This window comes from Petaurus breviceps, unplaced genomic scaffold (genome assembly GCF_028583685.1).
Source record: "Petaurus breviceps papuanus isolate PSGF00001 unplaced genomic scaffold, PetGlider_PUasm1.0 174, whole genome shotgun sequence".
In the NCBI taxonomy this organism is placed as follows: domain Eukaryota; kingdom Metazoa; phylum Chordata; class Mammalia; order Diprotodontia; family Petauridae; genus Petaurus; species Petaurus breviceps.
Window position 1 is genome coordinate 25,148,817 of NW_027185761.1, and position 27,560 is coordinate 25,176,376.

The following is a 27,560-nucleotide window of genomic DNA, read 5'->3' on the forward strand; positions in this document are numbered from 1 at the left end:
TTTGTCACTATTTCAATATAAATGTTTTTCTTTGTAATCCAATGTGTGTTACTTTAAGCATGGATATGAGGACCACAGGTTTCACCAGACTACCCAAGTGTTAAGACCTTCTGCTCTAAAAGGTTCTTTCCAGTTCTAAATCCTTTGAATTCTATACCATCCACTCCATACTGAGGTTATAAAGCCAGGTATCATCTCTGAATAGCATTTCTTTATATCACTTGCAAAGCAGTCAAAACAAACATGGAAAACAAGGAAGGTAGCTCAAGGATCACTTTATTTTCCAAAAGAGTGAACCAGGAAACTCGGTGAATCTTCTGGTGGCACAGCTGAGAAACGTGCCTTTCCAAAAGCAGGGCTGAAAATAATGGCAATTATCTTCAACCTCAAATAACTGATTGACAGCGCGAACAGGATTTGTAAAATAATAATCCTGAAGTCTACATAGCACCTTTCCCCAAAGCGGGGAAATGCACGAGAATGCCAACTTCTATTCATTTCATTGCTTTAATCCTCTCAACCAGGATTTTTTCATTTCATTTCAAGTCTAGGAAGCAATTCACTTATAGTGCTCGGTAGAAGGAAAAACAGCGCGCTCACATCTGGTGGGAATTAGTGCTTAGCATTGGCAGTTCACTTGGGTGACAATAAAAGCACTTTAAAATACAGTTAGCTAGCTCCCAAATCCTTCGCAGGAGGATCAGGATTGCCTCTAATTTCCCATATGGGGAAAAAAGAGGCACAAAGCAGTTAATGAATAGTACAGCGAGCTGGCAGACATGGCAATGGGACCTTCGTCTTCTAACAGATTGCCAGATTGCAACATCACATACACAGGATGAGGAAATAGCAGATAAGATAATTAAAAAAAAACAACCAACGACATTTTTAGCTCACAAGATCACCTGTCTGAGATCTCAGAAATAAAGGGAAAGCTAGATATTTACAACTAAGATAGACTTTCTTTTAAGAAACAAGAGTATTTAGGCCAGCCCATCTGTTCAGTGAAGAAGGGTTTAGATCAAAGATCCTTCTAAATTTAGAGAGGACAAGACACAACTCCCAGTCATTTTAACTTCAGGGAGCCAATTATGAATATGCCTTAAATGAACACCAAACAATGGGGCCAGATACAGTACAGAACACAGAATTACACCACCACTGGCCCAGCAGGCTCACAGTCTAACAGAGAGGGAAGAAATGCTGACACAAGGAAAAGGTTTAGGGAGACACAGTGGGCTTCAGAATGTCTTCCATGCTTAAAAGACAGCATATTGTTTCACATGGGGAAAACACTGAAAAGAAACAAACACCTGAAGAATTATTTACCACTCAACTTGAGAACAAAATGCAGTTGTCACAGGCAGAAATGGAAGCTGCATTTGGTCCCCAGTACTAGTCCAATAGTCCAAGAAAAAGGTGGGAGTTGGAGGCCAGGGCAATCCAAAGTGATACCAACAAACAGGCACTATGGAGAATTGAATTCAACCACTTTAAAGTTTATCAAAACTGGCCCTTGTGCTTCTTGTGAGTCAGTGATTGCCCTCCTCCCATGCAAAGCCTCTGTGGGGTGTCCTCCAGGTATCTACCATTTAAAATGATCACTACTGGCTATCCGTGTACCTTCCTGTTGCTTAGTAATTCAGCCAAAGAGAAAGAGAGCCAAACGTAGCGATTCGAACACAAGTGAGGCCAAAAGTGGCATCTTCTTTGCTGAGGACAATCTCAATGGCTTGTCAGTATAGTAATATGACAACACAATCTCTAAACAATAGCATATAGTTAATTTCCTACAGAAGGATGCTCCTATTGAGGTGTTTTAAAGAGAAAATTAGTGACATTACCCATATACGCCTGCTTAAGATGATTTTATTGAAAAGCTTTATGCTGCTTAACCACAGACTACAGTTTGTGGAGATTCAGTTCAGCAACCTTCTCTGCACCCTCAGGTGCCCCAAATGCCCCTGCCCCTCAGGCATGCTTCAGCTAGCAAGCTAGCTTCCTGTTTACCCTCTGAATGGGTTTCCCATCCACAGGAGCTGAGGGTCTGTGATGAGACTTCTAAAAAAAAACTTCCCTCCCTCCTTGACAATACCACACCAGACTCCCTGGATACCCCTTTCACAGTCCAAGCACACTCTATTCGGGGATCAGGCAGTGGGCCATGTATATATCCTGTGGCTGGGTTTCCCAGAAAGGTGCAAGGGAAAGAACAAGAAGGTTGTAAGCCACCAAAAGTTCACCTTAAGGCAAATCTGGCTTAAAGGGTAATCCTATGTTCACATTCTCTGTACTGGAAAAAACTGCAGTCAGAATTTTAGAAAATACAGTTTGGTATAGATTTATGTAAACCCTAACATCCCCTGCCTTCCCTTAAAGGCTGTAAAGGCGGCTGGTGTTCTGTCGCAAGGTGGCCAAGGTCTGGGAGAGTGGCTCACCTCTGACCTTAGCAATCTCTCGAACTGTGTGGAGGGCCAGACCTGGGTGGGAATACTGGCAAAGGCTCTTGGGGACCTGGAAAACATCAAGGGTTCAGAACAACCATTTGTTTTCTGAATCATTCAAGTAACATAAAATTCCCACCCACTCCCACTCCCAACCACACCCCTTCCCCAGCAAGGATCTCTTTGGGATTGCCCTTTAGAGACCCCTTTACCTGCAGGTGCAGGGAGAGTCCTAGGTCATGTGGGGCTCTGGGTGAGAGGCAGGGTCCCATGTTTCCTTGGACTACCCTTTACAGGGTAGGACTTTGCACTGCCTGCAGCAGGAGGTGGGTGGAAGGGAAGATAGTGGTTGCCCTTCATCTTCTCCTCCCCCTAGGCCTTTTGGTTCTGCAGAGCAACAAAAAGGAGAGATCTGCGAGGTCCCAGAGTGGGGTCCTGAAAGGTCACTTGGGCTCTATCTCTGTTGCCCCTATGGGACATGACCACAATCCAACCACACCTCCCCCAAACACGACTTTTTAATCATAGGCTCTACATCAGATTCCATCATCCCCCACCCCATGTCTCCACAGACAGCTTTACCTGACGAGGGAGGAAGTAGGGAGCATCAGTTTCCACAATGATCCTCTCCAAGGGTATCTGTCTCAATGTTTCCCTGACTTCCCAGGCAGAAGAATAGGTCACAAGGGCTGTGAATCCCACAGAGAGGTTGGGAAAGTGCTTCAACAGGGGCTCAATGACAGAATAGCTACCAGTGAAGCAGTGCCTTTGGGAGAAAGGAAAAAAGAAAATGCCGGTCAACCTCCTTACCTGAACAGACTCTGTCACAATAGTCTGGGACTTTCTATTTACAAGCAGGAAAGGGCAAATGATGGAGGGGAGGCTGAGGACACCCACAATTATCAGTGGTCCTCTTTAACATTTCCCTATGCATACATACCTCTTCCCTTCCCATCTGCCTTTCTTAATTCTTCTCTAACTATACTTTAAGTCCGTTCATGGCACCCACAGCTCCTGCTTATACCTGAGCTTGGCTAAAGCCTTCCATGGGCTCTGTCTCTCTGAGAAAGATCACGCATACTAGAGACCAGTTGGTCTTTGAAGGACAAAGGAAATATCTGGGCTCCAGCTGCATTAGCCCACTTTCCCCCATTTTGATCCAATCAGACAGCAATGACTAATCTAAATTTGAGTCTCTAGCCACAGTTTCCTATTTAATGCTACAACATTTCACTAGGTCTTAGCTTCCTGCTATATGTTAACAAAATAAGTCTTTTTTTTAAAAAAAGGGATCAAAAATACTCCAGATTAGTCAGAGATTGGCATGACTTTCTCCAGAGAGAAACCACACAAAAACCACTGCCAAGACCATCTGTGACTCAAAAAGTCCTGGACACTTTTCACTCTGCACTAACTGGACTGAACTGGACTGGAAGGAAAGACCGGAGGGTACTTTCTGTCTTTCTCTTAATAGTAACTTGCCCACACTGAACAAGGTGGTGCTCTTCCTGTTTTCCCTGGTTTTATGCCTACAGAGAGAACCCTGGACCTGCAGCTTATCAAAAATGGATTTTTTAAAAAGGGAAATGGACTTTCCCACTCAAAAACAGAGGAAATGGTTGACAGAAAAATAGTATTTTCTCAGGTCCCTTTGAAAGTGCTAAAGTATTTCTGGCAAGAATTTACACTTCCCTGTTGTGTCACAGACATGATGTTCAAGAACGAACCATTCTGAATATCTAGGTGGTGCAGTAAATAGAGCACCAGCCCTGGAGTCAGGAGGACCTGAGTTCAAATCCAGCCTTAGACACTGAACACTTACTAGCTGTGTGACCTTGGGCAAGTCACTTAACTCCAATTGCCCTGTTTCCCCCCTCCAAAAAGACCAAAAAAAAAAAAAAAAGAACCATTCTTCAGCTTGACTCCCCAGTCTTGCCCCAAGCTCCAAAAACATTTGGAAATTCCAAATGTTCCCAGGAGAGCCTTGATCTGAAGTTCCCCAATTTCAGGCCTGCTCCCTGTTAGCTGTAGTACAGTTCCAGGGTTCCTAATATGTCATTACCTATGAATTTTATAGTCTGTAGGCACAAATTTCTTCATGATTGAAAGCAAATCTTCATCTGCTTCTCGGCAGTGTATCACCAGTGGTTTCTTCAAAGCCACAGCTAACTGCAATTGCCTTTCAAATACCTGAAAGATAAAAAGCAAGATGTAGAAGCTATTTCAGGACACCTAATCCATCCAACACAGATAAAATTTTCGAAAATAGATCAGCTATACTTTTACAAAACAGCCAGGACTACAGTGTATTGATTACTAGTCATATTTTAGTCCATCTCATTAAAAAAATTAATACAATACACAAATACACACAAACATGGTTTCATTACTAGAATCAAAGCTTTAGTTAATACTTAAAAGCTACAAGACCTATGTCAAAAGATGAGGCTCAGGAGCTTAAAAGAAACATGCTAAAATTAAGAATAAAAGCACGCTGGGGCAGCTAGGCAGTGCACTGAATAGAGTACTGCCCCTGGAGTCAGAAGGATCTGAGTTCAAATCCAGCCTCAGACACTTCACACAAAAAACTAGCTGTGCAAACTTGGGCAACCTTCCCCCCTCCAAAAAAAAAAAAAAAAGCAAAATAAATAAATAAAATGAATATTAAAAAAAAGTTAGCTTTGTACTTAAAAAAAAATAATGAATAAAAACATGCCACTGATTGGGAAATGGATGAGCAAACTGTGATCTATCAATGTACATACAATGATGTCAAAGAAGAATATAAAGTGATAGTGAAGAAAACAGCACCCGGAAAACAATGAACACAAAGACTACAGCAATGCCAGCGAATCACCAAAATAAATAAACCAAGCATTCTGTCCTTAGACTAACCAAGCTCAGCACCAAAGACAAGAACATGCACCTTCTTTTGCAGTGGGTGTCAGGGGAACCTATGGGCACGGAATGTTGCAGACACAGTCAGACCACTGATATGTTGCTTGACTTTGCTGAACTGCCTTCCCCCCTCCCTTTTTTTATTCTTCTATTACTTTACAGACCTAGAGTCAGAGGCACTTAATAAATGTTTATTAAGCACCTGCTACATGCCAGGCATTGTGCTAATCACTGGGGATATAAAAAAATGTACAGGGTGGCTGAAGGCTCTACCAATGCCTACCTTCCCCTCCAAGGTTGCTAAGGGTAGGAAGTGCTGAGGAGGTATGAGTTTCAGGGTTGACTTCTTGCAAAATGAGTTTCTGGAGATCATGCAGTTCATGAAAGCAGCCCAGTGGAAAAATGAATAAATAATCCCCCCCAAAATAGGGGGGAAAGATACAAAATTCATCTGAAGGAACAAAAGGTCAAGAATCTTGAAGAAAATAATGGAAAAAGAAGGGGGCAGGAATGGGTCCTAGCAATATCAGATCTCCAACTAAGAACTCAAACAAAGAAGTAATCATCAAAACAATTTGATGCTGGTTAAAAAATAAAGAGATGGGTTAGAAGAACAGGTAAGATATACACCCAAAGACCCCAGCTACTGAATTACAGATTCATTATTTGAGGAAAAACTTCTGGGAAAACATACAGTACACACTTACTAGCCGTGTGACTTTGGGCAAGTCACTTAACCCCAATTGCCCTCCAAAAAGCAAAAAAAAAAAAAGAAAATGTACAGTAGTCTGACAGAAATCAGGTTTAAAACAGCGTCTCACACCATATGCCAAGACAAGCTCCAAATGGATAGTGGTTTAGATATAAGATGTCACATCATACACAAATGAATTTGTTTGAATTCCACACATCTATGGTTAGGGAAAGAGTTCGTGACCAAACAAGGAACAGAGAGGATTACAGAAGAAAAAACAGACAATTTTGATTACATAAAATTAGAAAGCTTTCACACAAACAAACCCAATGCAGCTAGGATTATAAAGGAAATAGCTAACTGGGGAAAAGAAATCTTTGCAGCAAGTTTCTCTGATAAATGTTTCATTTCCAAGAAATTGATTCAAATTTGTAACAGTAAGCATTCACAGTCCAAAGACATGAAGAAGCTTTTTTGAGGGGAAAAAAATGCAAGTTATTTACAGTCATATGAGAAAATGCTCATCATCAACTGGCAAAATGCACATTAAAACAACTCTAAGGCTCCATCTCACAATCATCTGATGGCAAAGTTGACAAAAAGGAAAATAACAAATGCTGGAGGGGCTGCAGGAAAATAGGCACATCTGCTGGTGGGAAAGTGAATTGGATCAGCCCTTCTGGAAAGGACAATTTGGAACTATGCCCAAAGAGCTATTAACAGTGCATACCCTTTGATACAACCATACCACTACTAAGCCTGTATCCCAAGGAAATCAAAGAAAGGGAAAAGTCCTAGATGTACAAAACAAAAACACTGATGGCAGCTCTTTTTTTTTTTAAGCAATTGGGGTTAAGTAACTTGCTCAAGGTTACATAGCCAGGTGTTTCTGGGTGTGGTGCTGAGCCCGGATTCGATCCCAGGTCATCCCGACTCTGGGGCTGGTGCTCTTACTCACTGAGCCACCTGGCCACCCCGATGGCAGCTCTTTTTGTAATGGCAAAGAACTGGAAAATAAGGAAGAGCCTATACACTGAGGAATGGCTGAACAAATTATGACATGGGTGTCATGGATACTATGATATTGTAAGAAACGAAGAAAGATTGTTTCAGAGAAACCTAGAAAGACTTGTATGGACTGATGAAGTGAGAATTACAAAAAAAATTTGTAACATTACAACTTTAGAAAATGAACAATTTTGAAAGACTTAAAAACTCTGAACAATCATGATTCCAGAGGAACGAAGATGAGTAATTCTACCCTGCTCCTGACAAAAAGATAATGGACTAAAGATGCTGAATGAGATATACAATTGGACATGGCCAATATAGGAATTTGCCTGACTATATTTATTTGTTACAAGGGTTCTGTTTTCCTTTTTTTTCTGGGGATGGAGGGATGTGAGGAAAGAAAAAAAATGCTTGAAAACTGAAAAAAATTAATTAAAAAAGAAGGTGGCTCTCTGAGTAGGGGAAGGATATATCTAGAAATGAAAGTGATCTAATCCAATAAACATTTTTTAAGTGCATACTGTGTGCCAGACACTGTGCTAAAGTACTGGACACACAATTAATAAAAGGAGAAAAAGTCCTTGTTCTTAAAAAGGAAGAGGAAAAGGGATGAGCAGACTGGGGGTACCTAGGAGGGCATCTTATTCTGTGATGTTAAAAGCCAGGAAGGGTGGCAGATGCAGAGTGGAGTGAGTCAAAAAGCCCAGTTTCTGCCCCAGGTAAACAAAGGCATTGGGAGGAGTTTGGCATTGTACCCTCAGGTCTCCAATCAGAAGGGAGAAGTGGCTGAGGGAGGCGGTGTCAGTCAAGACTAGAATTAGCAGCATGCTGCTGTTGAGATTAGAAGTAAAGCTCAACCTAGGAGGGGCATCTTGCTCCAAGGAGTTGAAACCAAGCAGAACAGCAGATGCAGAGTACAGTGAGTATAAAAACAAAAGATAGCTTTTTTTTAAAAGAACAAACCGCTAGGTGGCACAGTCAGTAGAGCACAGGCCCTGGAGGCCGGGGGACCCGGATTCGGATTTGGCCTCAGACACTTGACACAAAAAATAAACTAGTTGTGTGACCTTGGGCAAGTCAACCCCAATTGCCCAACCCTCCCCCCTCCAAAAAAGCAAAAAATTAAAATTAAAAGAACAAAGGTATAAATAAGTGGTTGGAAGATATGAACAAATGGTTCTCAAAAGAATTGCAAACTATTAACAACCACATGAAAGAATACTCCAAACCACTAATAAGCAAAACGCAAATCAGAACCACCTGGAGGTTTCACTTCACACCCTGCAAATTGACCAAAAAAAGGCAAAAATATGACAACATTCCAGTGCTGGAGGGGCTGTGGAATGATAAGCACACTAATATACTGTTGGTGGAGCTGTGAAATGGTGTAAGCAATTTTGTTGGAATTATGCAAATAAAGTGACTGAAATGGCTATACCCTCTGAACCAGACTCCAGTACACTTACACCCCAAGAAATCTGTCATAAGAAAGTTCTCACATGCTCCAAAATATTTATAGCATCACTTTTTGTGGTAGGAAAGAATTGGAAATAAAGTAGATGCCCATGAATCGGTGAACAGCTAAACAAACTGTGGCACAAGAATGCAATGAGATACCGTTGTCCGATGAGAAATGATGACCGCAGTAAACAGAAAAGCATGAGAAGACCTGTATGAACTGAAAGAGTGAAATGAGCTGAGGCAGGAAATCAGGATACACAGTGACTATAACTACATAAATGCAAAGAGCAGCCGCACACTAAAAAAGCAAAAGTGAATGGAACAAATTATAAAGATCAAGCAGGGCTTCAAGTGGAGAGATGAGGAGACACCCTCCACCTACCCCTTCATGGAGGTGGGAGGGGGGCCCCACTCCCTACATTATCCATGCTTTCAGAGTTTTTCAATGTATAGATCAATTATGCTGATTTTTTTCTCCTCCTTAAAAAATATTTGTTATAGAGGATAATTCTCTGGAAGGGGGAAAGATACATGGATACTACATGATGTAAGAAACACATGTAAAAAAAATTTTTTTTTTAAAAAGAATGGGGTAGCCAGGTGATACCCGACCTCAGATATTTAACACTTACTAGCCATGTGACCTTGGGCAACTCACTTAACCCCAATTGTCCTGCCTTCTCCCCTCCCAAAAAGCAAAAAAAAAAGAAAAAAAATTAAATTAAAAAGAACAGAAGCAGGATGGTATAATGGAAAAAGCACTGGACTGAGGAGTTAGGTTCTCTTCCCGGCTCTGTCTTTAAATCTGTTTGATCTCAAGCAAACCACATTGCTCTGAGCTCAGTCTCTTCACATGTACAATGTGAGAAGCATCATGGTATAATAAGCGAATGCATAATGCTAGCATCTCTACTGCACATACTCCGTGACAGGCACTGTACTCAGGGCTCAGCCCCACAAAAACCCTGGAAGGTAGGTGCAATTATTTGTCCCATTTTTACAGCTGAGGAAACTGAGGGAAACAGAGGTTAAGCACCTTGCCCAGGGTCAGAGTATTAAGTGTCTGAGGCCACATTTGAATTTGGGTCCTCCTGTGTTCAGTGCCACCTGGACTCAGAGTGGTAGGAAAAGCATAAATTAAAATGTGCCTCAGCTTCCTAATCTGTAAAACAGGAATAACATAACCCATGTCACTCCCTTCACAGCACTGCTGTGAGGACAAAGTGAAATAAGACATGTAAAGCACTTGGCAAATATTCAGGTGCTATAAACAGGTTAGTTATTACTATTAAAATAAACTAACTGGACTAGAGCTTAAAGGGTCCCTTCCATCTCTGTAATTCACTACAAGCAGAATACTTCCACGTGCATTGAATGTGCCAATAATTTTTCTTAAAATAAAGAATTGTATATAAAGAGCAACTTTCAGCAACTTAATTCAGCTAACAGCTCATTCTCCAAAGGAAAAACAAATATGATTAGCTTTTTCAGTTCTATAGTTTGCCAGGCTTCTAATGAAATTATAAGCTAATATGTCAGTTTAGAATATATTTGGAGGTAACCTTGGGTGGTGAGCATCTCCCTTTCTTACCCAATCTCTTATCTCCCCAAAGGAAATGAGTAGTTGGGGCAGCTAGGTGGGACAGTGAATATAGCACCAGCCCTGGAGTCAGGAAGACCTGAGTTCAAATCTGGCCTCAGACACTTAACACAAAAACTAGCCTTGTGACCTTGGGCAAGTCACAACCTCAATTGCCCTACCTTCCCCCCCTCCAAAAAACAAGGAAATGAGTAGTTAGCAGGGTAAAAGGAGTGAACATACAAGAAGATGGTTTGTAAGGTTGGGAACTAAACTCCAGGGGATGGGAAGGGCAATGAATCTGATGTCGGATGGAGGGCCTGGGTTTGATTTGTGTTTAATGAAACACTGGCTGCATACTGTGGGGATATAAACATCTATAATAAATAGGTGAAAGGGTTGTTGTGAGGGTCAAATAAGATAATGTGTATAAAGTGTTTCACAAACTTTAGAGCACTAAATAAAAATATCTTAGCTATTATAATTCAGCAAAGGTTTACTGAAATGGGGGTGGGAGGAAGCACCATCTTACCTTTCGCTGATCTGAGACAGGAGAAGTACATTTATAAGAATAATCCAGTCCCATTTCTCCAAATGCAACAGCCTTGGGATGTCTCAAAGCCTGAAGGAGGTTTCTTTCTTGATGTTCATTGTAGTATCGAGAAAAATGAGGGTGACAACCAAATGCCCCCCAGACTAGGTCCTCTTTCAACAGATCCTCCCATAGGCAATCTGTCAGGGTACTAGGGTCACAGAAGTCAGTGATGCAACCTTGGAATTCTTTTGGGAAGGAGCTGCTATAAATCCTTCTAAACTTTGAAAAAGTGCCTTGGAATGACAACTTGGAATAAAGCATGTCCAAGTGGCAGTGGGTGTCAATGAAGCCCACTGAACCTTGGCTCCCCTTGCCTTCCCAGTATGAGAAACTTGTGTGCTCTCGAGAAAAATGAGGTGCCTCTTCATGAAACGTTCTTTTTCCCCTCACCTTTTCCTCTTCCCATATCCTAGAAGAATGAAGAGAAGAAGACTCGAGGGTCTTGCATTCTGCCACTTCCAAGTCCCTGGAGGTATTCCTGGACTTGCTGTTAGCAATCTCAGCACAGCCATCACTGGGCTGACTCTTATTATTTCCCATGATGTCTGAAGCATCACCAAAGCTGTTGGTGGAGGGATAACAGAAAGCCTTGGGACTGCCAGCCCAGTAACTGGCATAGTCACGCCAAGGGCTGCCATACAAGTGAGCTGGGTACATGACAAAATCAGTAGTGGCGGATTCCACTACTCTGGACTCTGAAACGACAGAGATGTTCAAAGAAACTGAATCCTCCTGGGAGAACCGGGCGGTGGACATATCTTCCATATCTGACCAGTCACTTTCTGAAGAAGGATCTCCACCTTCTATCACCACCTCCCTCTCTTTAGGCTGTGGAACATAAGAGAAATAATCATAGATACAACAAATTCTCTTTCACATAGGAAGATGATGCTACAGACTATACTGTAAATAGCATTTTTTTTCAAATTACATGTAAAGATAGTTTTCAACATTCATTTTTTGTAAGATTTGGAGTTCCAAAATCTCCCTCCATCCTTCCCCTCCCTCCTGCCCTTCCCTCTCCCCAAAACAGCAAGCAAATTGATGCTGGTTATACGTGTACAACCATGTTAAACATACTTCCACATTAGTCATGTTGTAAAGGAAGAAACAGAACAAAAGGGAAAAAAAATCATACACACACACACACACACACAAAGTCCAAAGAGTTCACTCTGCATTCTGACTCCATCAGTTCTTTCTCTGGATGTGGGTGGCAGTTTCCATCATGTGTCTTTTGGAATTGTCTTGCATCATTATATTGCTGAGAAGAGCTAAGTCTACCAGAGTTGATCATCATACAATGCTGCTGTTACTGTGCTACAGGCTATAATTAAAGAGAATGGCTTTGTAATTGAACCATTCACATTCTTGGTCACCAAGTCCCCCTTGTGCAAGGGACAAAAATGGTTGTCCTTTATCCTCTTCCCCAGCTAGCAATTCTCGACCATCTGGCCAGACCTAGATGTGCAGGCCGTGCCCATGAAACACAGCAAAGCTAACGTGCAGGACCTGGGATCCCGCGGACCCGCAGCTAGGTCCTCCGCGCCGCTACAGATGAGTGACTTTTCATCACCATCCTTTCTGATGGTAACTCTTTGCAGAGGTTAGAAATTTGATTCAATTTGACAATGACTACGACGTATCAAGCACCCACTATGTGGGAGGCATTGTACTTTGCACTGGAAATACAAAGACAAAAATAAAACAGTCCCCTCCCTAAAGACGTTTACTTACATTCTAATGAAAGGCTATGGGATCACAGATAAGAAAATCCAAAGCTATGTTTAGGAGGAAGAAAATGCTGATTATTGAGAAAAATCAGGGAAGCCCTAGGGAGGCAGGTAGCCCCAAGATGTGTTTTGAAAGAAGCTAGGGATTCTGCAAGGCAGAAGGGGAAAGAAGAGAATTCCACGGATGGGCAAAGGGATGCAAGCAAGAGATAGGATATTAGGTATAAGGATCAATTAGCAGGCTAATCAGACTAGAAGAGAGTATAGTGAAGGGGTGTGTGATAAGCGCAGTAAATGCCATGTGGTCCAGGCTGGTTTCTACTTAAAAGGTATTGAAAGCATCCTTTAGACTTAATTGACCCAGGGAACTAAAGCTCAGGCCACTTATAGTTTCCTAGTGGCCTAAATTTAAAAAGCCAGCACATAGAGAATTTCCTCCCTCAAGCTCATAACCAACAGACCAGGATGTCTAACAGAGAGGCAAGAAAGAAAATGAAACAATAATGTATCTTTGTTGAATACTGTTTCCCTGACGCAGCTAAGTAAACCTCCTTTCATTAAATGTTAGGTGTCCTACAAGGGTCTTATATGACATTCAGTCGAATACTAAGCACCTACTGTGTGCCAGGCATTGTGCTAAAGGAGCTCACAGTCTTAATGGGGGAGACATGTCAACAAACAGACAGGTTACACTGGAGATACTAGACAGGGAAAAAGGTGGCGTTTTAACTGGGACTCGAAGGAAGCCAGACAAACCATTGAGGCAATGAAGGGGAAAAGCATTCCAAGCTTGGAGGCCAGCTAGGGAAAATGACCTGAGCTGGGAGATGGAGCGTCTTAGCCAAGGAACAGCAAGGAATGTGATGTCATTGTACTGAAGGGTACGGGGGAAGGAGGAAAAGATGTAAGAGGTTGTTGTTTGTCCTTCATTCTCAAAGAGGACTGACATCAGGAAAGGGACCTGTGACCTGTAAGTGACTGGACTTCAGTAAGGGAGGGCTGTGCAAAGTTACCAGCTTCACCTTCTCCAGAGCCATCAGGGTCCAGTGGCAAGATACAGATCAAAACAACTGGAGATGGCCCCCCAACAGCATAGAGTAACTATCTCAAGCAACAATTCTCTGTAATGTTTTTTTAATATACAAACCACCAAAATAAGGCTATATGATCTGTTCTGGATAGTTCAACTTACTTTCTAATGACTTGGAGCAATCAATCAGTAAGTATTCATTAAGCACCTACTACATGCCTCAAGCATTGTGCCAAAAGCAACCCTTATTTCTTCTAGACATAATAATACTTTACACTGATCTAGTCACTAATTGCTAAGAATATTTTTTATATGTATTAAGATATTTGAGCCTCACAACAATTATGCCAGAGACAGGGCAGGTATTATCTCCATTTCACAGACTAAAAAACTGAGGTCAGAGAGGACAATGATTTGTCATACAACTAGAAGCGGCAGGGCTGGGGATCAAAACCAGGTTTTCTGACTCTAGGAAGTCAGAAAACCTTCTAACTACACCAATTTGTCTGTAGTCATTATGGCTACTTTCACTCTAGTCAGATAGCTTAAGGAAGACTTGGAAAGATTAAATGTTTAACTTTAAATAGACCTCAAAGGTAAGAAAGCTAAGTGAGCAAACTTTAATCATAGCAGCTAGATGCCTAATGTAGCACTAAATAGATGTCTGTAGATGACAGTGGCCAGATGTATTGAAAAAAAGGCTAGGTGGTACAGTGAATAGAGCTCTGGCCCTGGAGTTTGGAGGACCTGAGTTCAAATCCAGTCTCAGACACTTAATACTTACTAGCTGTACGATCTTGGGCAAGTCACTTAACCCCAACTGCCCTGCCTTCCTCCCTCCAAAAAGTTTAAAAAAAAAAAAGACATTAATTTGCACCCTGGAGTCCTAGGGTATGAGCTTAAGATTGCTAAAATAATCACTGTCTACACAAGTGGTGTCAATCTCAAATAGAAATAGAAGCCACATAAAGGACTCTGAGGGCCACATATTGACTTAGTCTTAAAATATAATACTGTCTGTTTTATTGTATTGTAATCTATTTTGTTGAATATTTCCCAATTACATTTGAATCTGGTTCTGGCTGTACTCCTGTTTGACACCTGCTGTGCATTCATCACCCCTACTTTTCTCCTCAATTGCAATATGGCTTCCCTACCACCATACTAAACTGCTCTCTCTAGAGTCCTGACTGAGACCCAATGGCCTTTTCTCTTGTCTCCATCCTTCATGGCCTCTCTGTAGCATCTGATACCTTTGACCAACCCTTCCCCTTCTGAATATTCTCTTCTCTTCTCCTTGGGTTTTGAAATTGCTGTCATGATTCATCTACTTGTCTGACCCCTACTTGATCAGTTTCCTTTTTCTTGTCTTTTTCTTTTTAAGGATCACCAATGTCCTATCCCCTAGGTTATAGGTATAACCCAAAGCTCTATCCTGAGCTCTCTTGTCTTCTCTCTCAGTGATTTCATCATTTCCCATGTGTTCAACTATCATCTCTATGAAGATAACGCACAATTGTCCTTCTACTGATCACCCTGTGTCCAACCTCTCTCCACTCCACACCATTCTCCATATGACTGCCAAAGTCATAGTCCTAAAAAGCATAGGTCTGAAAATGTTGCTATTCCCCTCAAGAAACTTCAGTGGCACCTTATTGCCTCTTTAGCAAAACACAAATTATTCTGTTTGGCATTTACAATTTGGCCCACCTATTCATCTGTCTTTCAGATTTAGATATTATTACCCCCCATGCACTCTACAATCTAGCCAGACTGGCCTATTTGCTATACCCCAAATAAGAAAATTCTATCCCCCTCAATCTTCCATGCAGCCACCCCCCTACCTCATGCTTAGAATGGTCTCCCTCCTCACCTCTGACTCTGGAACCTCTAGCTCCCTCCAAGGCCCAGCTCAGTTGCTATCTGCTATTCTAAGCCTTTCCTGATTCCCCAAGTTGTTAGCCCTCCCCCGTTCCAAATATATATAAATCCTATTGTATTTATTTTGTATATATTTTGCTTTATTTATCTGTGTGCATGTTGTTCCCCTCCCCCAAGAGAATATAAGTTCCTTGCGGGTAAAGTACTGTCTCATTGTTATCTCTTGGTTGTTTGTTTGTTTTTTGCCTTTTGGAGGGCAATTGGGGTTAAGCAACTTGCCCAAGGTTACACGGCTAGTTTTCTTTGTGTTAAGTGTCTGAGGCCAGATCCAAACTCGGGTCCTCCTGACTGTGGGACAGGCACTTTATTCACTGCCCCACCTAGCCGCCCTTATCTCTATTATTCTTGATGCCTAGTACATAGTAGGAAGCTTGTTAAACTGAGTATGTCAGACTGAAAAAAAAACCAATGCCACCTAATCAAAGAACAGAAAGAGAATGCACAATGTGAGCCTTACTCACCCTCTGTTCTTCTGAGTGGGACTCTCTGCTTTCTTCTCTCACTGTCCTTCTCTCACTCACCGGCAGCTTTTCACTTGAGTTACCTTGAGAGTCCCTGACCATCGTTATACTAGTGATATTTCCTCTGTCGGCTTCATCTCCCTCCTGGCTGCTTTCTGGCAGGTCTTGCTGCCTTTCCTTAACTGGAAAGGAAACCTTGACACTCTTCTTGCCGGGTTCTTCTCTGCTTCTAGGGCTGGAGTCTTGCTTTTGCTCTGGCTCCCCAGTCTCTATCTTTTTCTTTCTTGGTATGGATTTCCCCAGAATGCCCTGGAGGGCCTTCAGGTAAATCACCGTGGACCCCTGGTCCTTGACTCTCCTCTTCATCTTCTGGGTCACCCCAGCTTCCTCCACAGAATTACTTTGACTCTCAGCCTCAGCTGCAAACTCAGAGCTGCAGGATTGTTCCTTGGGATCAACCTGTACAACAGAAGAAAAATACATTACTATCCTAAGAAATTTACCCATGGTGACAGCCAAGCTAGGAGAATAATAATTTGCTAGAATAATAATTTGTTAGAATGTAGATGTCTATCTTAACAGAGCAGTGTACATCGGAGGTACCAAACTTGCAGTCCCCAAAACTCCAGAGTGCTGCAGAATCTGATTAAAATGTGACTGGGAAATGTTTAACATAATAAAAAAAAAAATACAACACAAATGTTAATTTGTGGTTTTCTGAGTCAATATGTGGCCTGAAGGGATTCATTTCTACCTTAGTTTGATGCCACTGGTTTTTAATATCAAACATTATTATGGCCAACTTTAAGTTTATAACTTTTTCCTTCTTCTCTAGAAGAGATACCCCACACTGAAATGGAATACAAAAGACAGAAGAAGATAAAGGCAGACAAGGGAAAGTGACAGGGGCTGGCAGCTCTCACTTTTTCACTTAATAACGGTAAGGACTCCAGCAACCTCACATGACATAATGTCTATCTCCAACTGAAAAAAAAAAGTTCTGTTCCTTTGGTATTTCTTTTTTTTGTTAACTTTTGTATAATTTTTTCCAATTACGTGTAGAAATAATTTTAACTCTCTCCCTCCCTTTCTACCTTCCCCTATCCCTTTGATATAGATTATACATGTGCAGTCATAAAAAACGTATTTCCAGATTAGCCATGTTACAAAAGAAAACAAGAGACCCAAAAAATTAGTTCAAGAAAATAAAGTTTTTTAAAAGTGTATTTCTATCTGCATTTAGACTCCATCAGTTCTTTCTCTGGAGGTGGATGACATTTTTCATCATAAGTACTTGAGAATCGTCTTGGATCATTGTATTGCTGGGAATAGCTAAGTTATTTACAGCTGATCATCTTACAATATTGCTGTTACTTTGTACAATGTTCTCTTGATTCTACTCACTTCACTTTGCATCAGATCATGTAAGTCTTTCCAGGTTTTTCTAAAACTATCCTATTTGTCATTTCTAATAGCACAACAGTATTCCATCACAATCATATACCACAACTTATTCAGTCATTCCCCAATTAATATGCATACCCTTGATTTACAATTCTTTGTCACCACAAAAAAAAAAAAAAGAGCTGCTATAAATATAGGTCTTTCCCCCTTTTCTTTGGTCCCTTTAGAATGCAGACCTAGCAGTGGTATTGCTGGGTCAAAGGGTGTGTATAGTTTTATAGCCCTTTGGGCATAGCAATTCCAAACTGCTCTCCAGAATGGCTGAATCAGTTTACAGCTCCAATAATCTTTGGCATCCTTTCAATGAACACTTTTTGATCGATCACCTACTACCAGGTTAACACAATTCTAGGCTCCACTGGAGGAGATATGAAAATAACAGAAGGGGGGCAGCCAGGTGGTACAGCAAGTAAGAGCACCAGCCCCGGAGTTGGGAGACCCGAGATTGGTTCCAGCCGCAGATACTTAGCACCCACACAAAATAACTGGCTGTGTAACCTTGAGCAAGTTACTTAACCCCAATTGCTTATAAAGAAAAAAAAAAAGAAAATAACAGAAGGGGTGATTTGTCTTGTCTTTTTAATTTTCCATTTTCTTGTTGGGACCTGCAAATTCAGCAACTTCCACACTAAGGAACAACCTGGTATGGAATCTCCCTCCAATGGTGCATATTAGCATTTTATCTGTACCTTATAATCATAGAGGCAATAATCTCATGATCCTACAGATAATATCAGATGAAGAATCTGAACCCAGATTGTCTTCCTAACCCCAAGGTCTTCTACCCTACATGCCAAATTGATCTCCCTAAAGTTTAGGTGTGACCATGTCACTCTCTTGCTTAAGAAGCTTCAGTGATAAAAAGTTCTGTTTGGCACTTAAAACATTGCTTTATGCCATGCTGTCTGTCATATATAGTCTTAGGCAATTATCTATGATTATAATCTAATTATAATAAATGTCGAAGTCATCAGCCTCACTTTGTCCCTCCAGAGTCATCAAAGTTCAGTGGCAAGACAAAAGTCAAGACAACTGGCAATGGCACAGGATGCAGTGGTGTCCTTTGACTTTCTAAATTAGGTCTTTCTCAAGTCTCAAGTTTGTCTGAGGCGACATTCATTCAGTGACTAAGGGTTAGGTAAGAACTGAGACAAAAGATGGCCCAATTTACCATCATAAAATGAGGGGAAAGCCTTTAGAATTTCTGGCCAAAATAGAAAACAATCGCTATTTATACTCATTCTAAATCTTATCCATCAAAAACTAAAAGATGAGTCACAAAGCCTTGGGTAGGGGGCTATTATTCAATGAGAGTCTGATTTTGGTTTAAAGTCATAGTCAAGTAGCTCCATTTGAAATACAATGGACTTTTTAAAAGCCTGTTTTTCAGAGCTATATTTCAAGAAATCATAAGTAAAAACTTACACAGGCCAAAAAGTAAAATGTCCCAGCTTTTGGAAAAAGAAAAAAAAATAATAAAATTTTAATTTCTTTCTAAAATGTTATTTATTTATTTTTAATTTTCAACATTCCCTTGTATAAGATTGAGTTCTAAGTTTTTCCCTCTTCCTGCTCTTCCCCATCCCTAAGATGGGATGTAATCTGATAGTCTATACCTATACAATCATATTAAACATATTTCTAAATTAGTCATGCTATAAAGAAGAATCAGAACCAAAGGGGGAAAGCACTAGAAAGAAAAAGCAAAAACAGTATGCTCTGATCTGTATTCAGACTCCAGTGGGTGTAAACAGCATTTTTTACTTTAGTCTTTTAGAATTGTCTTAGATTGGGGGAGGCTAGGTGGCACAGTGAATAAGAGCACCAGCCCTGGAGTCAGGAGGACCTGAGTTCAAATCCAGCCTCAGACACTTGACACTTACTAGCCATGTGACCTTGGGCAAGTCATTTAACCCCAACTGCCCTCCAAAAAAAAAAAAAAGGAATTGTCTTAGAGCAATACATTGCTAAGAATAGCTAAGTCTATCAAAGCTGATCATCACAAACAGTGCTATTACTGTGTACAATGTTCTCTCGGTTCTGCTCACTTCCCTCAACATCAGCTCACATAAGTCTGCCCAGGTTTTTCTGAAATCTACCTGCTCACCATTTTCTTATGGAACAATAGCATTCCATTACATTCACATACCACAGCTTGTTCAGCCATTCCCTAATTGATGGGCATCCCCTTAACTTCCAATTCTTTGCTACAACAAAAAGAGCTGCTATACATATTTTTGTACATATGGGTCCTTTTCCCATTTTTATGACCTCTTTGGGATACAGAATTTTAATTTTTTTTAATCTAGGTCCCAAAATGCCTTACAAAATCTAAGCAACCAAAAATTGTTGTTTTTTAATTCATCCTTTTTAAAATGTCTTTTATATATATCTTATATATAAATATATTTATATATATAAATGTAAGTTTTTATGTATTCATCCTTCATTCTGGAAGAAGACCAATGACATCATGAGGGTGATGTCTTGATTTGCCTATGAATTGGATTTAAGTGAGGCAAAGCTGTGCAGCAGGGAGCCAATAAAGATTTTTGAGCTATAAAAAGATAAAACAATTACTTTTGAAAAATCTAATGATGATGTGTAGAGTGCATCAGAGCTGAGAGACCAGTTAAGTTATTATTAGAGTAACACAGGCATGAAATTTGGGGGAGAGGAGATACAACTAAGCTAAGGAGGGGATTGGCAACTTTCAGAAGCAAGTTGCCAAATTTTGGGTTTCTGTTCTTTTTGGTGTGTGCTAGGGGAAGAGGGAAAAGAGGGCCAGAAGAGCCAACTGGCAAATTGAAGACCTTCCTTGTTCCACACATTACACATCTGCACCAGTTAAGAGAATCATATGGTTGGAAAAATGTATCTTAAAATACAAGTACCTCCTGGGAAGATAAAAAGGAAGAAACCATAGGTTTTAATGACAATGGAGAAAAGGAGAAGGCAAAAATCATAAACAATTTCTAAGTTTAAACTATAGAGAGAGAGAATGGTGCTGCCATTGACAGGCATGGAGAATTCAAGAGAGCGATCAGCCTTAAAAGATGTAAAATATAATCCATGTGGAGGCCTAAATTCTCAACAATCCATTTCTTTGCCCTGTGACTCAGTTTCCCCATCTATAAAACTGGAACAATAATACTTAACCTATCTACTTCACTAGGTTAAGAGTGATAAAATGCTTGGAAAGCAATTTGGAAATATGCAATTAAGTGAATAAAATACCCATATCCTTTTGACCAAGAGATTCCTCTATACCAAAGAGGTCATTAATAAGAAAGGCCTCGTATTATCAAAATATAGCAACACTTTTTGTGGCAGCAAATAATTGTAAACAAAGTAGATAACCATTAATTGGGGAAATAGTTAAAGAAACTATCGTACATGAATGTAATGGATTATTACTATACTATAAGAAAAGACAAATGTTGAATACAGAGAAGCATGAGATCCACATGAACTGACAGTGAAGCCGGACCAAGAAAACAGCAGACACAATGACTACAACAATGTAAATGGAAAGAACAGCTACAAAAGAATTAAAAGTGATTGCTACAAAATTCAAAGAATAAGCAGGACTTCAAAGAAGAGAAATGGGAAAACATCTACACCTATCCCTCTGTAAAGTCAAGAGAATTAGGAATGTGCAAATCATATCTTTTTTTTAGAGTTATGCTGTTACCATTTATGCTCAATTTTTTCCCCTCTTTTACTTTTTTTTTTTGTCTTTAGAAAATATTATTGGGCGGCTAGGTGGCACAGTGAATAGAGTACTGGCCCTGGAGTCAGGAGGACCTTTGTTCAAATCTGGCCTCAGACACTTAACACTTACTAGCCACGTGACCTTGGACAAGTCACTTAACCCCAATTGCCCTGTCTTCCCCCCTCCATAGAGCAAAAAAAAAAAATATTACTTGTATGAAATGGTTCTCTAAGAGGAAAATGGATGTTGGAGGAAAATGTAATGTTTGAAAAAAAGGATATCAACAAAACTTAGTTTTTAAAACATTCATAAAATGCTTTTCTTACAAGTATTATATAAAATGATTTAGTCCTGAAGATAAATGTAAGTATCCAAGGGACATCAGAGAAATCAAGGACAGCAAGTCAGATGTGCAGCGGACAGAGTGAACAGAGCTCTTCATGACCCTATGGACCATAGAGCACATCCATATTGTCCATGGAGCTTTCTTGACAGAAGAGGTTTGCCATTTCTTTCTCTAGCTCATTTGACAGATGAGGAAAATAGGGTTAAGGTTGCCTAGGATCACACAACTAGTGTCTGAGACCACATTTGAACTCAGGTCTTCCTGACTCCAGGTCCTGGGCTCTGTCCACTAAGCCACCTAGCTACTCCAAGGAGTCAGAAAGAGTCTAAATATACCATCAACCATTTGCTACCGTGTTTCCCTGATAATAAGACACTATCTTATTATTTTTTTTTGGAAAGAAAAACACCAGAGGGCTTATTTTCAGGGGAGGGCTGCTCTCCTCCTCGGCACTGCTCTCAATGGCGCCAGCAAGCAAATCACTGGGGAAGAACAGGATGACTCGCTTACTGCTGCAGCTCTGATTGGATGCAGCTCGGAGCCCGGCATGCGTTTCACAGGGGGATGGGGGGGGGAGACGGTGCATACAGAGGGTACCGTAATGTAGCGTGTAGCGCAGGGGATCACCTTCACTACAGTAGCAATCTCAATAGGGCTTATTTTCAGGGGAGGGCTTATTTTAGAGGAATCTTACACAGTAAGAGGAGGGCTTATTTTCGGGATAGGTCTTATAATCAGGGAAACACGGGTAGCTGTGTGGTCATGGGCAAGTTACTTAACCTCTATCTATACTTTTCTACCTTCCAGGATTGTTGTGAGGATAATAAGATACTTGTAAAGCACTTTTCGAAGCTTAAATTACTATGTAAGTGCTATTATTATTATTATCTTAGCAGTAATAGATTGAGCTTTCTGTGGAAGAAAGTATACAGAGCAAAGAACAAAGGCTAAGGAATATGTCCTGGGAGATCCCCCCAAAGTTCAGGGTAAAGGGAAGGAAGACTCTCTCTAAAACATGAAAAGGCAGTCACAGAGGAACTAGGAGAGCCCAATGTCATGGAGACCAAGGTTTCAAAGAATCTGAGAATTTAGGAATTGGGAGCCACATTGGAAAACACCTAGTCCAACACATAGCTGACTTAATTCTACATCTATGACAAGTGATCATCAGTGGGTCAATAAATACTTATTAAGCACCTTTTATTGTTCAGTCCTGCCGGACTCATGTCCCCATCTGAAGTTTTCTTGACAAAAATACTAGAATGGTTTACCATTTCCTTCACTAGTTCATTTGACAGATGAGGAAATTGAGGCAAACAGGGTTAAGTGACTTGCCATGGGTCACACAGCTAGTGAATGTCTGAGGTTAAATTTGAACTCAGATCTTCCTGACTCCAGGCCAGGAGCATATCCACAAGGCCACCTAGCTGCCCATACTATATGCTAAGATAAACAAAAAAAAGACAAAAGACAATCCCTGATGTCAAGGAGATCAACTCTCTAAAGGGGTCAAGATATCACCTTCATGATATCATTGGATCTCTTTGAGAATGAAGAATATGAATGGATCTCTTTGAGATTGGATCTCTTTGAGAATGAGAACAACAATTTAAAGGGATAAGACAACACAAAACAGATGCTGAACAAGGCAGAGGAAGAACAGGGTACCTGGAGTGGAGCATAGTGAAAGAGAATCCAAGATACTTCACTAGAAGAGTCTCTCAAGGACCCATTATGGCTCAAAAAGTGTCCTTTGCTGAAGTCTGAGAGTGTAGGAAACCACTTTCTCTGTATCACTTTGATCATCTAAGCCTGATCATTTAGGGACAGAGTCACCTTAAGACAGAGGAAGTGATCCCAAGAGGACAGCACTGGCTCATGGAAGCTCATTAATCAGTCAAAGCATTTTCCAGTATGGTCTTTCATTAATGGGAGGTTACTTAGTGCATTCTCCTGATTCCCTGCTTGTTCCCACTTTTCATGGCAAAGGCTATCCTGGTGCATGGCACACAGGCTGCTGTGATAAAAAGGGATCAGCACGTGGGATGTAGTTAACCAGTCCTTCAATCCCTAGTCATTTTAAAATAAGTAGTTTAGTTTGGGCCAGACCAAATGGAGGTGGAGGTGAAAGGAAGAATAGGGATTAAGCACTCCCAGGACCCAGGCCAAAGATTTGTATTATCTGCATTATCAAACAAAAGAAACAATCACTATTAAATCCTTCCTTCATCCTTTCCAAACTCAAAGAGGGAGGGCTGGAGGGGCCTATTATTACCCAAATCAGTATTTGTCAAACTTAACTAGAAATGGGAGCAGTATACAAGGATCCATGCAGACAGCACTGTGATTTAGTTTTAAATGTAATATTATTTATGTTTTGTTGTATTTTTATTCATTTGTTAAATATTTCCTAATTACATTTTATTCTAGTTCAGGCCACACTTAGACATGTAGAGAGAGGGCTGTGGCACAAAGACTGAGGGTTTAGAATTTGACACCTCTGGCCTAAACTATTAAGCTTAAGCTCCACAACAACCTTGTGAGATAGGTAGTAAAATCAAGGTGGTAGGGTCACTCTACATTCAGTCCCATTCAGATCAGAAGGGACAGATCCATACTATGAGGTCCCAGAGTAAACAGTCCAGTGTAGACTTTATATAATAATTGCTATTATTTACAAAGCATTTTAAGGTTTGTGAAACACTTCACAAATATTATCACATTTTATCCTCACAAGGTTGGTGCTATTATCATTATTCCTATTTTACAGATGAGGAAACTGAGGCAGACAGAGGTTAAAAGATTTGCCCAGGGTCATATCTACTGTCTGAGGCCAGATTAGAACTCACAGGCTCCTGATTCTAGGCCTAGCATTCCATCTGCTGCAACTAGATGTCCCAGAAGACAAGAAAGGCAAGCCAGCAAAATGCTAATATGCAACTCATCCATCCTGAACAAGCCCTGGGTCCAGTCAGTACCAGCCTTCAGGACCATCAAGGCAAAGCTCAACTTAAGTGGTACAGTGGGCAGGGCAGCTGGGCTCGGAGTCTGAAATACCCGAGTTCAAACTTGGCATCTGCTACTTTCTAGCTCGGTGACCCTGGCCAAGTCACTTGACCTATGTCAGTTTCCTCCACTATACTATGCAGATCATAACCGCAGGCTCTTGCAAGGGTGGTCATGAAGATCACACGAGATGATGCTTAGCTAATCATGATCCCCCCCTTTTCTTCCTTCACAACCCCTGGGAAGGGCTCCTTTCATGTCTCTGAAAGGCTCCCCGGGCCTCAGGGTGTAACGGTTCTCCGCCTGATCTCTTTGGCCACCTACCTTGCGGTGGGAAGTCTTGGTCCCCAGGGTGCACATGTCTTCAGCGGAGGGGCTGCCCCCCAGGGAAGGGCTCTCGGAGGCAGAGGCGGGGCCGTGCGTCCTCCGGATCAGCAGGGTGCGGCTGCCGGCCCCACCCGCACCTGAGGAAGCAGAACACTTGGGTTGGTGGGCGGGGCGGGAGGACCTCCAGCCGCGTGAGCATCTGGGGGTCACCTCCTCCTGGCCGGGGGCCTCGGGGGGCCTGCGGGGCCCTCTCCCATGGGTAGGCTTGCCCTTGCCTGGCCGGCGGGAGCCGGGAGGAGGCGGAGGCTTGGCATCCGAAGAGGCGGGGGAAGCCGCGGAGGAGGAGGAGGGGGAAGAGGCGGAGGAGGAGGAGGGAGGGGAAGCGGCGGCCGCGGCCTGGGGCCGGGGCTCCCTGCAGCTGCGCTTGCTAGGGAAGCCATCCGAGCCGCGGCCCCACTGGTACTTGACCTTGCGCAGCCGGTCGGACTCCATGGGCACCTGCAAGTTTAACGCGGGACCAACGGGTTATGCCGGGCCTAGGCCCCGGGGAGCCGGCGGCCCGGGCGGCCCGGAAAGGCGGCAACCCCGCGGGGTGCACAGCGGCCCCGGGGGACACAGGCGGCGAGCCCGGAGGAGGAGCCGCCTCCCTCAGCCCCGGCTCCGGCCTCCCACGCTCTCGTCAGGGCCCCGCGCGCCCGAGCCCGCGCGTTCCCCGCCTCTCCGCGTGGCCGGGCCCGCGCATGGCCAGGTCGAGGCTCCGCATCCACGCCCCCCCGAGGCCGCGCTCAGAGCGCAGTCGGTGCATTGCTGTCCTCCTCCTCCTCCTCCCCTTCCTCCCCCTTCATCCTCCCTTCTCCTTTCCCTCTTCTTCGCTCCCCCTCGCCCCCCCCTCCCTCCGAGACCCTCCTTCCTCCCGCCTTCCCCCGGCTCTCACAGGCTCTGCGGCGGCGGCCCCAGACAACCGACGTACTCGGGCCCTGAGGCCTGCCCCAGATTCAACCCCGAGGGGCGGGGCCCACGAGCAGTCAAGGGAGCCTCGCCCGATGATTGGATGATGCGAGGAAAGGGAGGAGGCAGGAAGAGCCGGGCGAGCAGCCGCAGGATCTGTCCAGGGCGCTCCTTCCTGGGCAGGGGTCTAGCACAGTGAGGTCCCCAGCCGGCCCAGGCCCCAGGTCCGCTCGGCTGCCCCCTCCCCGCGCTCCGCTGCAGTTTCTGCCCCGCCCCCACCCCTCTGCTTCCTTCTGGAAGGACGCCCACCCCAGCTGGCCAGCAATGCCACCTGCCCCGCTGCAGCGGGCATTTACCTACTGTAGCCCCAAAGATGAAAGAAAAGTCTCTGTCCTCACAGAGATTAAATTCTAAATTTACAAAGAAGGAAACAAGACCCAAATAAGTGAAAGGACGACGTGGATCACGGGACTCGGGAGTTGCAGAGTTGGGATTTGAACCTAGGTTCTGAGTCCCAAGTTCAGTCCTCACTGCACCATAATGGTCTTGTCTAATCCCTTACTCTTCTTCCCACTCCCTGCAATCTATTTCCTCTGCGAGTTCCACAAAGGAAAACCCCTCCTTTCACTCTTCCTTCAACTTCTTCGGCCCCCTTGAAGTTTGGGAAATTTTCTTATCTGTCCCTATTCAAGTGCTCCGGCGCCTTCAATATGTCCTCATTCCCAGACTCCTTTTCTGAATCAAGCAGACCACTTCCTTTCTGTCCCACTTCCCCATAGGACCTAGACTAGTGCAAATGATTCACAATTCCAAAGAATAAATAGGGGTAGGCCGCGTCGATGAGCAAATGGGTCCCTGCAAGGATAATTCTGCTTACCTTTTGGTGTTCTGAAGTTTTCCAGACCGCTCAGGTATATATACCCTCATTCCTGAGGTGTCTTCTCACTTTTATTTACTCCTATTCCAATCAGTATCAAAACAAAGGATCAAAACAAAACTCCAAAGAAATTTACATCTTGTCTGAGAGATTCACACCTTGCTTGGAGGCAGTTGAAGGAGAAGGGTTTATACCTTGTTCCTCTAGGTATGTGCCAAACTACTTTACTTATTAACTACTAATGCAAACCTTACTTCCTAGCATCTAATAAGGTGCACTTAATTATTGTTTAATTTAATGTATGTTTTGGCAGGGGCCTTCTAAAGACAGTGCCTCAGTCCAGGGTTGAAGAACTTTTTCATCTGATTATATAAAATCTTCTATTGCCCTCCCCTTCCCTCATTAGTCTTCTGCTTCATAAACCAGTGAAAATGGGTTTGAAGAGGGTACCTATTAAGAGGTTTAGAGTCGCTTTAGAGACCCCAAAATACCAACATGCTGGGTCCTGCTGAATGAATTCAACTCGTCTTCTCAGCCAAAGAAAAGTAAAATGTATTAAAAGTTTGCTTGCATTCGACACAGACTAAGTCTGTGCTAGGTCTTTCTATGGCACTCACTCTTCTATGGCCCTCTACCCACTTGAGGACAAGACAGGGTCTTATATACAAAAGGTTGTGGGAAGAATCTAGGGATGGTCTAGAGGAGGAGTTAGGGGAGGGTCTTCAGGAGGAGTTAATGAGGTCAGTGAGTGATTAAGTGTGGGAAGGGTGGGAAGCCACCTGGAGACCACAAACAATGGTGGGCTAGGCCACTGCAAGGGTGGGAAGTCTAGTAACACACTTGCCTCATCAAATGGGATGATTTAATAATCAAGAGTCCAAGGGAGGTTCCCAGGGCCTGTAACTCAAGGACTCAAGAAGAGCTCAAAAGGGCTCCCAGAGCCCATACCTCATCAGATTTATATGTAATTTCACCTGATGAAAAAGATTCTCTGTGAGAATTGTAGTTCATAGAATGATTGGTAGACCCC

At 42.5% G+C, this 27,560-nt stretch overlaps 1 protein-coding gene across 2 annotated transcripts; it reads right to left on the reverse strand.

The window, feature by feature from the left end:
- Positions 1-259: 259 nt before the first annotated feature.
- TATDN2 (TatD DNase domain containing 2) lies at positions 260-25,756 on the reverse strand. Of its 2 annotated transcripts, XM_069083956.1 has the most exons (7): positions 25,640-25,756; positions 24,703-24,842; positions 15,848-16,306; positions 10,620-11,510; positions 4,507-4,634; positions 3,027-3,210; positions 260-2,514 (listed from the first exon to the last, which is right to left on the reverse strand). In XM_069083956.1, the coding sequence occupies exons 2-7, from the start codon at positions 24,736-24,738 to the stop codon at positions 2,374-2,376; spliced, it is 1,839 nt and encodes a 612-aa protein (XP_068940057.1). In that variant the 5' UTR covers positions 24,739-24,842; positions 25,640-25,756; the 3' UTR covers positions 260-2,373. The 2 variants fall into 2 exon arrangements, with proteins under 2 accessions (XP_068940057.1, XP_068940056.1); XM_069083955.1 differs by lacking the exon at positions 25,640-25,756 and having other exon boundaries at positions 24,703-25,326.
- Positions 25,757-27,560: the final 1,804 nt, after the last annotated feature.